Source organism: Miniopterus natalensis, chromosome 13 (genome assembly GCF_054644295.1).
Source record: "Miniopterus natalensis isolate mMinNat1 chromosome 13, mMinNat1.hap1, whole genome shotgun sequence".
Taxonomy (NCBI): Eukaryota; Metazoa; Chordata; class Mammalia; order Chiroptera; family Miniopteridae; genus Miniopterus; species Miniopterus natalensis.
The window spans coordinates 14,669,389-14,687,225 of record NC_142093.1 but is presented as its reverse complement, the minus strand read 5'-3'; the positions used below and the strand labels follow the sequence as shown (position 1 = coordinate 14,687,225).

The 17,837-nt window shown below is 34.3% G+C and overlaps 1 protein-coding gene across 11 annotated transcripts in view; it reads right to left on the bottom strand.

Annotated features, from left to right (window-relative positions):
• The window catches only part of BIRC6 (baculoviral IAP repeat containing 6), a 152,841-nt gene that overhangs the window by 8,038 nt on the left and 126,966 nt on the right, over nucleotides 1–17,837 (bottom strand). For 7 of the 11 annotated variants that reach the window (XM_087823450.1, XM_087823455.1, XM_087823451.1 and 4 more), the window contains 5 exons: nucleotides 17,301–17,469; nucleotides 14,686–14,896; nucleotides 3,135–3,280; nucleotides 2,424–2,534; nucleotides 1,413–1,654 (listed from right to left, as the gene is read on the bottom strand). In XM_087823450.1, coding sequence (XP_087679576.1) covers nucleotides 1,413–1,654; nucleotides 2,424–2,534; nucleotides 3,135–3,280; nucleotides 14,686–14,896; nucleotides 17,301–17,469 — 879 coding nt within the window. The remainder of the gene's footprint in view (nucleotides 1–1,412; nucleotides 1,655–2,423; nucleotides 2,535–3,134; nucleotides 3,281–14,685; nucleotides 14,897–17,300; nucleotides 17,470–17,837) is intronic. The other 4 variants (XM_016218957.2, XM_087823454.1, XM_087823459.1 and 1 more) reach the window with 1 other exon arrangement.

Below are 17,837 nucleotides of genomic sequence, written 5' to 3'. Positions count from 1 at the left end.
GCCTACTGCTGACATCCTATATAACCATCTCTAGTAGAATTTGTTAAAAATGAGTACAGAATTAGGACTTAGGTTTAGAATAGGATAAAATTATTTGCTTACTTATTAAGTTACTTTTTTCCTGAGAGCTTTCCTTCATAACATTCTCTGTAGCATTTTCAACAATTTGAGATTCTAGGTACATTCATTATCATATCTCAAAGGTATAAGGTTAATTTTTTGCTTTAAATCTTCAAATAAGTTAATGTTTTAAAAAAATAACTTACTTTTAGTATTTTCCTCTAGGAAGAGACAAGTAGATAGCAGAAACAGAAGTTCTCATGTGACAATTTATGACAAAAAGATTTTAAGAGAATAGTAGGTATTCCCTTAGGATTTTTGGTAGTGCAAAAAATAGCAGGGAACCCAACAGTGTCACAATTATTTAACAAATTTCGTTTGAGCCACTCAATGGGTATTTACTGTGCAAGGCATAGAGCAGCAACACCTCTGGTTCTGAATAACTGTGTGTGGAGGCAAGTGGCACTAGTCTCCATCTGTGATAACTTTGGCCTTTGCTTTGGGGCTCCTTTTGGGATCTTTTATGTTAGGTACAACTTACTGCTTAACAGAGACAAACTCAGGAGTCTGAATTATGTGATCTATTCAGTGATAACATACTTGCCTAGGCAATCATCCAGTAATCAGTTCTATTGTTTTTAACAAGAAACAGGTAAGAGTGTGGCCAAATAGGCAAGATCTATGAAATTTCTAGTTAAAAAATATCCAAAGGAACAAAAAAAACCAGCAAGCAAACAAAAGAGCTTCCCCAAATCAATGAGTCAATAGTTTCAGCAGAGTATCTTAGGAAGACTGAATATTTAACCTATGAATAAAATCATAAATGTAAAGAAAGCCTCCTCACCCCCTGTGCCAAATCTTTTTTTTTCTGTGCCAAATCTTTAAATAACCAGTGTTAAAACATAAAGATGCAAGTTATTTATTATTGTACTAACATTATTAAATTCATAGACCTTATCAATCTGTAAGTATATAAATTTCCTAGAAAAGAAAAGAAAAAATAATTTTTGAAGTCTGATAGTATAAAACATGAGTGAAGTATCTTTGATGACAAGGAAGAAATCCTGTAACCTTTCCTACTGACCAGCATTAAACCCTTTGATGCTATGCCATGAAACTATACTATGCACACAGCCTTTGCTCAAGGAAGGTATTTTAGTATTTTCTTCTAAATCTTTACTTTGAACAGCAGTCTCCTCCTCATACTCTGAACATTAGAAAAGGGCTCCTTTCACTGACCTCCAAAATGTTCAACAGAATTTTATTGAACTTATTAAAATTCATGGTATATCTAGTGATTTGTATGACTATTTGAAGAGTCAGAGAGATTTGGAAAAAGTTGTTTTGTCTACCTTCATAATGTCAAGTCGCTCCTCATCACAGCGCACAAACACACTAGATGATGATGAAAGAGGCAGTGAGGTTGAAAGTGTCACAGCTTCCTGGGCAAGGCGGCGGGCTCTGGCAGCACTATTTGCATCATTTGCATTTTTCACCTGAGACATGTAGTGGTAATTTACTTTAAAACTCAACTTCCCATCTTCATCTTCAGAAACCATCTCAAATGTATCTAAAAAGAGAGAGAAAATAAAAACTGAAAAAAAAAAAAAAAAAGAACCAGCATGCAGGACAGTTGTTAAAATGACAAAAATCACAAATAAATCACTAACTCTTCTTCCACTCAAAATGGAAAGAACTGCAATGTGGAAGTATAGTAAACTATAAACGTTCATGTAACACCTACTACTTCATGGGCAGAATATGTAATGGAAGCAAAAACAAGAAATGACTTTTAATCTACAGTGGGGACACGCTGGTAGATTATATCAAGTAGCTAAACAACAATACAAAGTAGTAGATAATTTAGTCTTAAAATACATGATATAAACTATTTTTGCCAAAATAATTCAGAACAAGAAATTCCAGAAAGTACTATGTGTGACTACATTTTCCAAAGGTAAATCTCATGGAACTCTAAAATGGTAACAGTGACACACTTAGTTCAAAGACCTAGGTCTTGCCTTCTTCCAGGCCGGAATATACAGAAAGGGAGAGGTAAAGAAAGAAAACAACTTTTTGTCTGTTTGTTAGACATCTGGCTTTGTTTTTTTCTAGGTTCTACTGACTCATGATTTCCAAATATAACTATAAATATAGCTATGAATTCCAAGAGATAAAAAGATGATAAAATTTTGTGTGTGTCTGTATATATACATTGGGGGGGGGGGGGGGAGGACACTATGAATAATTCATGGTACAAGCAAATTTTTAAATCTTTAATTTATCAGAACACATTTCAACAGCACTATTTAAAAATGTGAAATGAAATCTTAAAAAAAATGGAGATTAAAATTTCAACTTACCAAACTGTAATCTCTTCATAACAGCCACATATTTTTCTTCAAGTGATTTCAATACTGATAAAGGTTTGGGTTTCATAGCCACCTTCTTTGAATATTCACCTAGTTTTTTTTCTGTTAATTTTAGAAGATTAAAACAAAAAATGATTAAATTCTAGATTTCAAATTTTGAATTCCAAAAATTTACCAAACTCTTTACAATCACCTTCCTATTATATACCATTTTTAAAATAATAAAAAATTCTTTCTATTTTATATACATAACTAATAGGGCTAAAAACCTCACCAACTTTAAAGCTCAAATTCTTGTAATGGTAATTAGGTTTCACCCACTCAGGCATGACAGCCGAAGTAAAATAGGTAATTCAGAATCATTTGTATCTTCTGTTGCTATTATGAACATGAAAGTGCCAATTTTAACCAAATTCTCACACATAGTTTTAACATGCTATCTTCTATCTAATACAATGGCATTTTTCCATTTCATGACTTTTAATGGGAGAAAAAATGTATGATGCATGCTCAGCCTACAAAATTTAGTGTTGGCAATCATACATAGTAGATAAATATTTTACAATTAAAGATTACTCATAATTAACTTGAAAACCTGACACAGAACAAAATTTTTAGGTAAATGAACACTATTAACATAGAGGAAAGAAAAAGGCAGTTTTCACTAAGTAATTACGTAGCATAAAAGAAGCATAGCCGTACCTTGGTTTGCTTGCCGCAAACTGGTAGTGGCTGCATAAACAATCTCTGCAGTCTTTTGGATATCTGGTACCAAAAGAGTAAGTCCTTCTGGTTCTTGATCAGAAGCATCTGGTTTTACTCCTGTTTTAGCATTTTCCCTTTTAGATCTAAAAGAAAAATTTTAATATGGAAAAAAAATGAAGGAAAATTAAGATTTTAGGACTGAAAAATAAACACCTTCATAAGTCAACAATAGTGGTTAAAAATCAAAATGATAGTGTACATTTCATTTGACATACACATGATATGTATCAGGGGTAGTTTAATTTAGATTTATTATTGCTTTTGAAGCTATAAGATAATGCCTAACTAGAATAAATGAAGTTTTGCGTAGGTTTTCCCTTCAAATGCAAAAACAAACAAAAGATAAACACTGTAGAAATGCCATACTGTAAAAAGACCCAGATACCTGATGTGTCCTTGAATTACACCTTCAAAAACATACTTACAGTAACAGTAAATACCTAGAAATACAGAAATCACTTCTATATCTAAAAGTCACAGGTAACTGTCACGTCTTCTAAGATTTGGGAATCAAAGAACCATATATACTTTTAAATTTCACTCTCTCTATATTTCACTCAGAGTATATTAATATCCAGGATGGGGGTAGGGGGAGAGATATTCCAGAGTAAACTATAGGTTCACTATTAATGTATCTTGGACATAATGTGCTTCTATATACCAAAACTTAATATAAACACTAAGTTCTAGGGCATAATCATTTACAAGATAATCCTGTTATCACCATTCAGGGTCTAAAATGTACCCAACCTTATATCAAACTGTATATCATAATAGGATGTGTTACGGCAAGGTTTCAGTGTGTAAGGCACCAAAATGTTTCTTTAAATTTTCTAGATGAATGTAGTAGTATTTTACTACAAGATTCATTGACAATAACAACTAAATATCAATTGCCTTTTTTCTATTTCAATTCTCAGCTCGTTATTCACAAATAAATGTCATTACACTATTGCTTAGATACAAAAGCATTTACATCTTTGTTAAATCATTAAATAATTTAAAACAAATGAAAATCACATGTAAATAAATGTTTAAAATATGTATGCAAAGGTATGATCTAAGCTACACATTATATTTCTAGTTGTATAACTACCAACAAAAGGACCTGACTACTAAATTAAAACAGTATTTCACAAAGTGGGCACGGAGCCTTAGAGAACTATAAATGACTAAGAGAAGGTAAAAGAGTCCTTAACAAAATAATTACTGTTATCTATGTACAAATGAACAGTTCTTTATCACAAAGACAAAAACCTGCTCAGAAAATAGGAGGTAAATTAAGAAGAGCCACTCAGTGGGTAGCAAGGGTAGACAGATCCAGTATTATTCATGTGTTCTGAATTGGCTCCCATGGTATCCACATATATTTGTAACCACAAGATACATCCTACCTCACATACTGTGTCACTGGGTTACTGTCTTTTCTCCTATGCTCTCTTCTCATCTTCCCTGACTTCTTATAAGAAGTCAGAGAGAAAACATGGCGAATTTTCCTTTGCCACTCAGGAACCACTTCACAGATCACATACCGTATACTATTTTAGTCCATCAACTTCTGTGTGTGCAGGTGTATGTAAACATATATGTTTGCATATGTATGTGACGAAAATACATAGTGAATGTTTTAAAATTGAAATATCATTTTTACTGCCAGAATCAAAGATAGTGCATCTTTTACAGCTATGAAATAAAGTTGAGACTATAGTTTAATAGTGAGTCTGAAAATTTTCTTACTAAAGATATGATTATGGTAGACAAGTTCAAACAGTCTCAATTACTAATAGCTATTCACAATCAGATTCAAACACCAAGAGTCAAAAAAAGTAAGTTTAAATTGCTTGACAGAACCCCCTTTGAATTTAAAAGGACTCTCTCCCCCCAATTACAAATAATTCCCTATCTTTATACCAGTGCTTAAAAAATTCTTAAGTAATAGGGCCACTGAACCATAACAGGAAAACAACAGTTTGAGAAAACAGAAGAGTCATGGTGATAGCTTTAAAAGATGGTTTCCTAAAAATCTATCATCAATCAGTTGACCCACTGAACTCTCAAATAAAGATTTCACTTAAAGAGACATATCTTACCAAGCAGAGAAGTAAGATCTGGGAGTAAAGCTTGTTTTCCAGAATTAAGGTATTTTCACCTTGAAGAAACAAGAACCTCTGGCATGGAGACTAAACTGTATCAATGCAATTTAGGGCAAGTTATCCTGGAAAACTACTGATTCTAAATTTCAAGCCCTATTCATGAATACCAATTTTCTAATTCATTTTGGAAAGATGCTTAGTAGGAGAAATCCCTATTCTTAAAATGGTACAAATAATTAGGATGGGAAATTCTATATTATGACTTTTTGACAACAAAATAAAACAATGAAAAAGTGCAAACATCCACAGAAGTTTAAAAAATATTTCTTACACCAAATGTGTAAGAAATAATCACATACATCTCATATTGAAGACAATGGTTCAATCATAAAGCTGATATATCTTAGACCTTTACAACCAGGTTCTAACGAGAAATTTCTACATGAATAGTCTTTCTGTCAAAAACATACAGGGGGAAAAAGGAATACTCTCCAAAAGGAAAGCAGTTCAAATATATGAAGAACACGCACTACCTGCCTACTGATGACTACAACTAGTCATTGTCTGACATTGAACTACAGCCAATAGTCTCTTTTCTATAAAAGTTGCAGGTTACTGTCAACCCATATGTAGGCCCAGCTCATGAAAAAAGGCCATACCTTAGCTCACATCCTGAAGTCTGTGTGAAAAGCTATTTGAGTTCAAGGCACCTAGCTGGAAGTAGGTCTTTGAGACTGACAATGGATCCAACATGGTAAAAGCAATCAGCGACGGCCGCTACCATGGCATCCGCTGCTCTGTGCATACGTTGAATCTGGTTGTGATCACTGCCCTGAAGAAATACGAGGAATCAACTGAAGTTTCTACTATTGCACAGAATTACCTGCAAACATTTTCCACTAGGCTGTGAATTCCAACTAAACAGCTAACAAATTAAGCATATTTTTGCTCTGTGACATAATCTGAACTAGGATGTGAGCAAAATGGGCAAATCTTTCTCATGAAAACAAAAGGGGGAGGGGAAAAACCCTGTAACTCAACATTCAGTTATATTCAACTGTCTCTGCTAATACTATCACCCAAATTAAGTTGGATATTCTAGGACTAAATACAAAATATTAGAAGTATGTTCTTTTATCATCTCTAAAATGAAAACAGCATAATGTAGCTATTTCTTAGAACATTTAAAAAGACCACCACTTCAACCCCTGCACTCCTAATTCTAAAGTCAAAACTTTCATGCAGTTGAAATACCATTTAAAAAGCAGAGCCATGTTGAAAAAGTAATATGGAGACCACGTCCTGAAACGTCCAGATTCAGACTATTAAGAATCAGCATTTTAGGGGAAGATTCTAAAACTACAGGAGAATGAAACTTCTACATTTACCTATGAAACAATGTGTCACATCACACTTCACAGTTCTAAAGCTCTTTGCTAGAAATTACATTTTAAAACAAATTAAAAGTAAGCAGAAAGATTTTTTTTAAATATTACTATGGACAATTATTTGCTTCTCATGTCTCCAGAAAACATGAAAATGATCACTGAAAGGCACCAGTAAATGGGGCAAAGACCTCTGTAAGATGAATGTTTTCTGTGATTCATTTAAATATTAGTTTTAAACTCTAGATTCCCTTTTGGTTTTGCTTAAGCTTTTTTCAAACAAAACTCACTTTCAGTTTTCAATATGGTTTAAAATCAAAGTTGAAAACAAAATCTTCCTTTTCTTGGGAAGCATTAATAAGCAGTATGAGGGAAGAAATATTCAAAAGAGAGGTATGAGAAATCTTCAAAAATAAAACCTTAATTTCTAGATCAGATAAAAATATAATAACTTCTAGGTCAGATTAAACATCATAAGACACAATAAAAGTACTGGGTGCAATGGAGTTGCCTCAAATAACATACTTCTCCAAAGGGCAATCAAACTGAGGCAAGGATTTTAAAATAAATGTTGGCATTGCTATCTCCATCACCCAGTAAAAGATGGATGAACAACTGAACTTAAAAAGATATGGCCACAACAAATGCTTCGTGGCTAGGAAGTCAGGCCCTTTTCACTTTGTAGGTTTTACAAGGCAGAGGAAAAAGAGAAGAAACTAGGAAAAGTTTTTCCAATGGAAACAAAGTAGGAGAACTGGAACGGAAATTCTTAACTGATTGAGCCCTAGATAACTAGCTTAAGGGAGTAAAAATAAGAGAGTTTGGTAGAAAATATGCCTTTGAAGAATTAGGTCAACTAATCTTATTGCTTAGTTAGATAAAAAGGAATTGGGCTTTTATTTCTACAAAAGAATCCTGTAATTTTAAAATATGATCAACATCTTTGCACCAGGAAAATGCTTCAAGATAGCCAAGGGCAATGGCAATAAAGAACACTTGGCTTTAAGTGTTCAATACCCAGAACACCTTACACTCAACACACTCATTTGTGTTGGGTCCTTATAACCATCTAAGACCATTTGATTGACAGCAAGTACCTCTTTCAAATTTTTGGTGAAACGATCAAATACTAAATATGATTACTTGCCTACTGGAGTCCATTACTTGCAACAGAAGATCAAAGGCAAAATAAATGCCTTTTTTCCTGCACCAAGGAAGCTATGAAGTGTGACACTTAATCAAAAGTGAAACCAAACTACTACGGCTGTAGTCTGACTTCATCTTAAGATAGCACAGGTTGGAATGGCCAACAGAAGATGAATTTCACCAGGATGGTACGTAAAAGCTAAGGGGTCATATTGTCACAGTGTGATTATTTTGTGGAAAACAGATAAATTTTCACACTAGACCAGCAATTTTCAACCGGTATGCTGCAAGAATTTTTAAAGCATGCAATATCTGACTATTTAGTTAGGGGCACTGACCTATTTTCCTTTAGATTATCAAATAAAAAATGACAACAGCCAGTACAACAATATTTTTACGTTACATGTACAGTTAAGGTATGTTTGCAAATGCTCTAAGACTAATATACAAACTATATATGATGCCTGGTGGATACTGGAGTATCAGGGGGAACACAGAACACTCTGTAAAGTATGACTGCCTTGTGTACTATGCTGTACACTTGAAACTAATACAAAATAACATTCAATATAAACTGTAATTGGGAAAAAAAAAGACTAATATACAAACTTGTCATATTTCGTTTAAAGATTTCCCCCAAAATGCTGATAATTATCTGTTTCAGACACAAGTTGGAAAGTGGTGAATGTAAAATTCTCTATTTTGAACTAATACACTTTTGCCTAGCCTTTTGTATTTCCAAAAGGAATGTTATCTCTGATTTACCTTAATTGAAATGCTCAGTAATAACCAGCTAACAGCAATATTAATTTGTCTACGTTAACTGTTAGACTCAATTAACTCTGCAGTTATTACTAATTGTGAATCTCAGAAGGATATAGAAGAGGTGCTGGATAGTAAAACCACAGAATCATGAGTAAAAGAATATTAAAACAGTGTCATCTTTAGGAAGCTCTTAATGCAATTTGTGTACAGTAAATATTTAATAACAGCCTAGGAACTGTCAACTTTTAAAAAACAGATGAAATCATAGCAAATCACTCCTAATTGCCACCTTACCATGTCAACAGGTTAATTTACCAGATAAGCCAGGAAAGATGAACATCATTAACAGGTTTATTCATTGAGTAATGCTCTGGCTTACTTACACTAACTACCAACCCCATCATAGTACTGCAATTATTAGTCACCAAACTAATCCTCAACCATAAGAGACGATCATTTCATTATTAAGGTATAATTATAATGGAGGGAAATTAGAAATGCCTTAGAGTGTATTACTTCAGAAATTAAAATTCAGCTCTTTTCAGATATATGTGTACATTGATATATACATGTGCATATAATTATATATCGCATATATTACTATATTATATAGAATAGCAAAATCTCAGTGGTAATTACAGAACTAGAAGGCTTAAAAGGCATCCCATGGTGGTGTGCACTGTGCCAACTCAAGGTCCTCCTCTAAGCAGTCATTCTCATTGAAGCCTTTGGATGTACAGAAAGGTTGGTAATATGATTACAATACTGACTCTATCTGGTTTAGTTCCCAGAAGACCACCTAAAAGGGAGCACAGCGTGGACGCAGCACAACGAATACGTCCACACTCCTTCACCCAAAGATTACCTGACTTATCCTTTATTTAAAACACAAGTGCCCCACTGAAAGGCTAAAGGGTCATCTTCTTCTTTATAGAAATTATGACAGTCCACCTTCAGGGAAATATTCTGAAATGAGGTGGGTCTTAAAGAAAAAGAACAGCAGGGCAAACCAGGCTAGAAAGTGTTCTGGCTAGAAGAGGGTCCAAAGAGGGCATGGGAAGCCGAGTACACAGGGAAGTGGAAAATAAAAAGAGAAACGTGTTAAGTTAAACCACGCTCTGTTTCACAGAACTTTTAAGGTGATGATGAAAGCCGCAATACCACTCTCCATTGCAACAACACGTAAACACAAAACTAGGCTGGTTTTGGTTGTCGGCTAACTTTAGTTTCTCCCATTTAAGTACAGACTAGAGGGGAGGAGAGCTAATGGACATCTTCCCATTTCATCTTTTTCTATTTCGCTTATATTTGTAAAACACATTTAGTGTTAGAGGACTTGTAGTATATTCTATTAAACAGTGTTTCCCGAAGTGTAAGAAGACATTGAGTAGTAATTAGCTACGCTATTGGACAACTGAACTATATTGTGAGAAAGCTAGTCCCTTTCCAATGAAAAGAAAGGTCTCAGTATACCTTTGGTATTTGCTAAATCATCTCTTTTAAACAGAAAACAGGTCTGGAGTCAGTCTAACTTTTTATTTTTGTTTATTCACTTTTACACTTATTTCTATTTATGGCAAATGATACTGGTTCTTCTGATATGGCAGTAGTTTGAAGTTTCTTCTTTAAATACAAGTGTTTTTCTTAAGTGTCAGTTGATCTAAAGAAAGATTTTAGCAATAGCATAGGTGGTGTAAGATCTGAAAGGTCTTCTTCGTGAAAGGTGAGGATCTTGCCCTGATAAGAAATTCTACCAAGAAAAATTTCCTGCAGTTTTCAATCATGAAAATTGTTTGGCTTATTTGATCAGATTAATAAAATCCCATTATTATATGAGTACTCTTTTTAGATTTAGATGAATTCTAAAATAATATAGATGAAAGTCTTCAGAAAAATTTTCATCTAAAACCTACTTTCCACATCTACAACTTTAGCTGGATAATAGCTTTAAGAAAATAGTAATCTATGAACATGTATGTCATCCCTGAGCCTTAAAATAGTCTCCGCTAAAGACCCTGAGGCTCTGGTAAGCCAAAAGATGACAGTTTTCTATCAGATTTTCATAATATGACAGTAAAATAACCTAGTAGAATTAGTTTTGGAAAACTTCTGCCTGGGATGACAGACTTCAGGTCGTGTGTGTGAACAAAGGAAACCATGCTCCAAGACCCATCTCTGCTATGGCACTTGCACTCTACTGGAGATCCGCGGGGATAAATCTGCAGTTTCCAATATTAACATACGCAGAACAATGCAGTTAATAAGTGATTTAAAGCCTGATTTACATGATTGCTTTTTTAAGTCAAATGTCAGGAACACAGAATGTATATTTACTTAGGAACTAACTTTCTATTAAGTCCATAATACAAGAGCCAAAATGCTAATGACCTCAAATCCTCAGTCCCCAGCAATGGCAGGATGGGGAGGAAACATCTCTACTGCTGAGATGGAAGGGATGAAAATCTCTTCCAGGGCAGTTCAGTCTTGTTCCAGCTCCCACCCCAACCATTCAGTTACACTGCAAGACAGTCTCTACAAGGAAACCTGATCAATCTCTGCTGAAAACCTTTCAGTGGCTCATCACCACATGCAAGAGTAAGTAACTGCATATGCCCCACTTCCTCTTCTAGCCCCTCCTTTCCTCTAGAGCCTCATCTCTTCCCCCCCTCCCGCCCCTCTGCACCCAGACACAGCAAACTAGTTTAGGCTTCCCTGAATCTGTGCTGCTCTGTTACTGCTAACATGTTTCCCGCAGCCCATATACCAGCCCCTGCTAGTTCCTACTTAATCTTCAGGCCTCCAAATCTGGGTTGATTCTCCAGTACTGTCTTCTACTACTAATATACCACAGACTGTGTTATTAAAACTGTCTAGTTATTATTTCCATCATTTATCACTCCCTCAGAAAAAGGATGCAATTTTCTTATTATGCTCCTATAAGCATTCAATAAATATCTATTAAGTGAATAAATCAGTCATGCTCTTGTAACCTGGCCAGATCTCACCTATCTAATTATAATCACAAATTTCTAATGCACAAACTAGCTAAAAGCAAGATGCCTGACCTGCCTTTACAGCTTCTCTTTCCTCTTACAGAGGTTTCAGGGTGGGGGAGAGTCCATAGCCTTCATTCTTTGAATCCTGAGATCCAGATTAGCTGAGTTTAGACAATGGCCTCAATATAGGATAATCTCAATTAGGCTATTCCCACCAGCAAAAATAAACTTCCTCTCAGATAACCAAAGAGTTAAAAATATATAAAACTTCATTTGAAGCAAAATATAAAAAATAAAAAACAATTGCATGCCTTTTGTGCATACTTGGTTTAAAAAAAAAAAAAAAAAAGGAACAAATGAAAAGTTAACAGAGGAAGAACCTAAGGCAGTAAGGTATATAAACATAACTAGTAAACTAGTACTTGCTTTGACTTACTTTAGAAAAATCCTGATACTAAATAGATGTACTTTATTCACCCTTACATTTCATATTAAAAGTGCAAAGACAAAAATAATGTAAAATTCTTCTAAGTTGGGGTACACCTACACTTTATTTTTAAACCATAACTTCAAACCCTGATAAAGCACTAAAGCATAGCCTCTAAGTGATATATAAACAGGACATACTTGCATTGACAACTCTGAGTATCCTGGGTTTTTTGAAAATTACAGATGGAAATGGGGTAGATGGGTGGGGTGAGGAGAAAGCTTTGCACTTTGAATCAGTGCTAAAATTGAACTTAGGCCACCCTGGCCGGTGTGGCTCAGTTGGTTGGTCATCCTGTGCACTGAAAGGTTGCCAGTTCAATTCCCCGTCGGGGAACATGCCCAAGGTTGTAGGCTCAATCCCGGGTAGGGGGTGTGCAAAAGGCAGCTGCTCTCACACTGATGTTCTTCTTCCTCTCCTTCATCTCTCTAAAATTCAATTAAAAAAATAACTGAACTTAGACCAATTTCTCCGTGTATAAGCGGTCTAGGAAGCTGGACTATACTGTTCACTTGATTTCAGCTCTATTATAACGAAAATATGAAAAAAATCTATCTTTAGTCTTGACATGCTGGAAAAGAACAGATTTTACCCTCTCTCTGTAAGGTGGAAAATGAATTCTCAATGTGCCAATACCTTAAAAGGAAAGTAGGGGTGTTGTATCATTGTATCATGTATGTCTTTGCTGGCTTCTTTTCCTAACAGAAGCTGTATAAGAGATATAAGTGATTTAGACTAAGAACCATATTCAAATTCTAATACAGAAGTCACTAGTAGTGTTCCTTCATCAGTAAAAAAACCCTATTATTAGAAATAGTTACTGTGCAGAGTCACCTTAAAGAAAAAATAACAAATGAGCTCATGCATGAACAGTCATTATGATCTTTACACGTTTTGTTGGTACAAAAGAGTTTAAAGTGTCATTTTTCATGTTGAAGGAAAGAATGTGAAGAATAATTTTTTCCAGGTAACCAAGTAGAAAAATAAAGAGCTCCAGTTAAATGAAATTCATTTATCCTCTATCTGAAATTAAGTTTTTACAGTAAATAATACATTTGTACTGAAGTCAAGTTTACTTTAAAAAAATTATACCACAATATGTTATTTGAACAGAAAATACATTAAGGAAAACAACCAAAAAGGAACACTTGATGCAAAAATTCCATTCACTGCAAAAAGCATCTTCTATAATTACCTTAGAACTCAATACACTGGAACCACATTTTTGCAAGATCAAATAGAAATTATAGCATAGGGAAATACACAATATAAAGACAGTTATTATTATTTTAATGGCCTTATTTTGACATTTATAACACAAACTTGTGATTTTTTTTTTAACCAGAGGTAATTATAACAATAGCCCAAGTCTTTAAACAATTTTTATCCCAAGAAATAAAATACTCCAGAGGGAAAAACACACTCAAAGTTTCATAAATCCTCAATTTTCTGTAATAAAGTACTACAATACATCTCAAAATAAAGAAACATAAGGTACATAAACACAGAACAGAATTCCTCCTAAAAATACACAGGGCAATTTCAAAGCTCTGTGTATTTTATATTAATTGCTCTGCTAAAAACTACATGTTTTGCCCAGCTGGGCGTGGCTCAGCGTTTGAGCATCAACCTAGGATCCAGGAAATCGCGGTTCAATTCCCAGTCAGGGCATATGCCCGGAGTGCGGGCTCGATCCTCAGTTCCAGGGTGTGCAAGAGGCAGCCAATCAATGACTCTCTCATCATTGTTGTTTCTATCTCTCCCGCCCTCTCCCTTCCTCTCTCTGAAATCAATAAAGATATATTTTAAAAAGATAAAAAGAAAAGACCACCGACAAAAGAATAAACTTCCACTGGCAGGCAGTATAAATGCCTTAAAAATCTTAAGTAGGCCATCTATAAGTAAAACTAACAACCACTGAATGGATTCTGCCAAAACAAAAGGTTTACTAGGTTATTTTAAAAGAGTTTTTGATAACAGAACTCATCATCTGAATCTAGTGAGGTGTAAACTTAAACCAAAGCTTCATTTAAAAATTCAACTTTCCGTGAAGATAAATACTTTATTGTAACTCCAAGAAATACTGAACCTCTGACTTCTAAAAAGGTTATAGAGTGAATTACAGCATATGTATCAAGATGAAACAGAAGTAACCCGTAATCCAGTAATTCCATGTCTATGAATCTACTATGCAGATTTCTACAAGCCCCAAAACATGCGTGTCTGAGGTTGTGATAAACTGGAAATAACCCAAGTGTCCACTAACAGATGGTTATGTAAAATATAGCATCTATATATTATGCATAATTAGAAGTATTAAGAACAATGTCAGCAATATTGAGTGAAACTAGCATCTATCTATATAATAGGTAGAATGTGCCGTATTTAAGAAAAACTCTATACCCATAGCAATAATATCACATAGGGAGATGTTAGGTAAGCAGATGTAAATAAACATTCCTGAGTGTAGAATTTGGTGGATACTTTTTCTTTGAAGTTTTATATATTGCCTGGGCATATTTGTGTTTAATTAGCACATATTGTTTAGAAAACCCTCAAAGCGATATAAATAAAAAGACAGAGTCAAGGACAAGAAAAATGAATAAAGTATAGTACCTTAACCGGTTGGTGTAGGTATCAACACAGGTCTTCATTTTGGCTAATAATGTACCAACAGAAGTTTGACACTCTGACTGCTCTTCTTCCTCTTCACCATTCTCTGTAGAAAGGGGTAACAACAGGGGCACCATGGACGTACAAGAAGCAATGGCTCGGAGCAACTCCAGCAGAGCTCGATAGAGTGGCACATGTCTTGCCATGTCGAGAACTTAAGAAGGAAGAGGGGAAAAGTGTAAAATGAGAACAAGTACAATATAACAGTGAGCTCACAGCAATATAGCTTCTATTTGAATCTTAAGATTAATTGGTTGGTTGGCAAATGGACTGATACCGATGTTTATAAAGCACCAATATGCCAAGGCAGAGGAGGTTCAATCCCTGGTCAGGGCACATACAAGAAACGAATGCATAAAGGCACACACAAATAAGTGGAAAAACAAATCAATCTCTCCTTCTCTCTCAAATCAATAAAAATTTTAAAAATTTAAAAAACAAAACTATAAATATGGATATAAAGTTAAGTGCTATGTATTATGACTGCTCAATAATTTCTAACTATTTGTTTCTCAAGCATGTGTATCAAGCAAAATAACTATTTCCATAAATAATGATAAAATTATATATTTTTATTGGTAACAAACCAGTATCTTTGCATGTAACAGCACTAATACAATTTCTAAGCCCTCTTACTGCCCTGAGGCATAAAAAGATGGGTTTCCCATTGTACACTTATTTTTAAGTAACATTTTAGTAATAACTTTTGGATTTAAAGAATGATCATATTTAAATTAAGACATCTGTCATGACAAAATTAACTTTATTCTCAAATAGTAAAACTGAAATCTTGACTTTGTAAGGAGTATAACCAAAGAGAAGATATAATAACAACTTTAGACACACAAATCCAGTGTGAGGAAAATCAGAAGGTGTAACAAAGGTTGCAATAATGGATTTTGTGCTACTAGAGCTAGTTATGGAACTGCCAAACTAATACTTCGAAAATGAAAAAATTTTAATACAAGTGTATCATTTAGCTCAGACAACCAGCCAAATTAATAGATACTTCATAATGTTCCCAATAAAAAAAGTCTTGCCCGGCTGGGCGTGGCTCAGCGGTTAAGCGTCGACCTAGGATCCAGGCAATCAGGGTTCGATTCCCGGTCAGGGCACATGCCTGGGTTGCGGGCTGCAGCCAATCAATGACTCTCTCATCATTGATGTTTCCATCTCTCTCTCCCTCTCCTCTCCTCTCTCTGAAATCAATAAAGATATATTAAAAAAAAAAAAAGTCTTATGCTTGTTCTTTCATTTCTACATTCCTCTATAACATATCATGTTCATTCTTTTCTCTTTTCCATGCTGACAAAATTCATTTATATCTCACCTTTGAATCTGAAAATATTTAAGTTTAATAATAGCCATATTACTGCTAATAAGCTAAACTTGGCCAAATGAATAAATTTTTTGGACTTCAATTTTCTCATTTGTTCCTTCCTAATCTGTAAATTAAAAGGGACTGAACTGGATAACTCTAATTTCCCTTTCACTCTGGGATGTATTTATATTTACCTCTATACTATGAAACTAGCACTAAAAAGATGTTAACACTTCAGGTAAAGGATTTTTAGCATGTTCCACAAAATCAATGGTAAGTGATTGAATGTGCTCAGTGGTGCTGTCCTTGAAAAACAGAAATATGTCATTTTCAAAAATGGAAGTGAGATGAGGTGAGGGTAAGGAACTCTAAAGTAACATTCTACATGTTAACTCACATTCATACATTTTTATGAACTTATTTCCAGCAAAGAAAGAGGATCACCATCTAGTGGCAAGTGGGGTTATCTGCAGGCTCACTAAATAATTTAGCATAATTGTGACAGTAACCTCAGAAAAATGATCCTTGTTTACAATGCAGCTTTCAGAATACATGGCAGACAAATGGAAGTCAGAATGTTGAAAGAGAGAAATTAAAATGAAATGAACACATCCTTTATGTGAGGCTTTTCATATCTACCTAAGAAATCTCTCCTGAAAGCAATTACTTTCTCTCTTTAAGGCTTATCATTCGTTTTAAGAATACTGGAGATAAAATATCCTAATAAATACATAATTCACTTATTTGTTACAGTTACCTACTTTGACGCTATGGCTGCAAAGTTTGTTTTTTTATAATTTTTGTAACAACTCTCTTAATCTTATACAAATAGTTTATTGAATTAAAATTTTTGAAGAAATTTTTTAATTATATATTTTAAATTACTAAGTTTGTTACATACAGTTGTCCAACAGTTAAGTTATATTGCTAATTTCATGTTAATCCAATGTGCTAAAACCAAGTAAGAACACTAAGAGATCTTTGAGGTCTTTATTTTATTCTGTGTTCTAGGACAGGTGACTACATAGTATCAAATTAGCTTCCTCCCTCCCTTCAAAGAACTAAATATTTCCAGAAAAATTTTTAAAAAATAAATCCATCACATTCATTCCTACTTATATAGGAGGAGAACAAATATTTTAACTGAGCCTTATTATTTAAGCTGATAATGACAAAAAAGTAAACAAAAGTACTCACCAACAAAGATATCTTAGGGGAATATTAAAATGTGATTTACCTGAATCATTTCTTAAATAAGATGACATGGCTGGGATGAGGCAGGACTGACTGAGAAGCTCTAGAAGTACAGAAGGAAGAGCATTACTGTTCTGTCCTCTGCTCTCATGAGATGACTGAGCTTCTCCATTTATCGCACCACTCATAGGATTTATGTAACTTGCAAGAACCTAAAAAAGGTAAATAAATAAAAATTTGCTGGATTTAAATTGGGTTTAAGCATCCCATACTTAAAAAGCAAATATTTTATGTTAGATATTCAGTCTGAATACCAAGAGTATATATTTTCAACTCACTCAATCTCTTGCACTATATGCTTTGAAATAAGACATTTTTCTTTAGACTTTCAAAAGAGAAGAATGTGTTTTGCATGAGGCGCCATACAAAGTGGGACAAAAGTAGGTTTACAGTTGTTCATATAGAAAATACAATAATTAATAAATAATGCGCGGCCGGGCGTGGCTCAGCGGTTGAGCATCGACCTATGATCCAGGAGATCGGGGTTCAGTTCCTGGTTAAGGCACATTCCCGGGTTGCG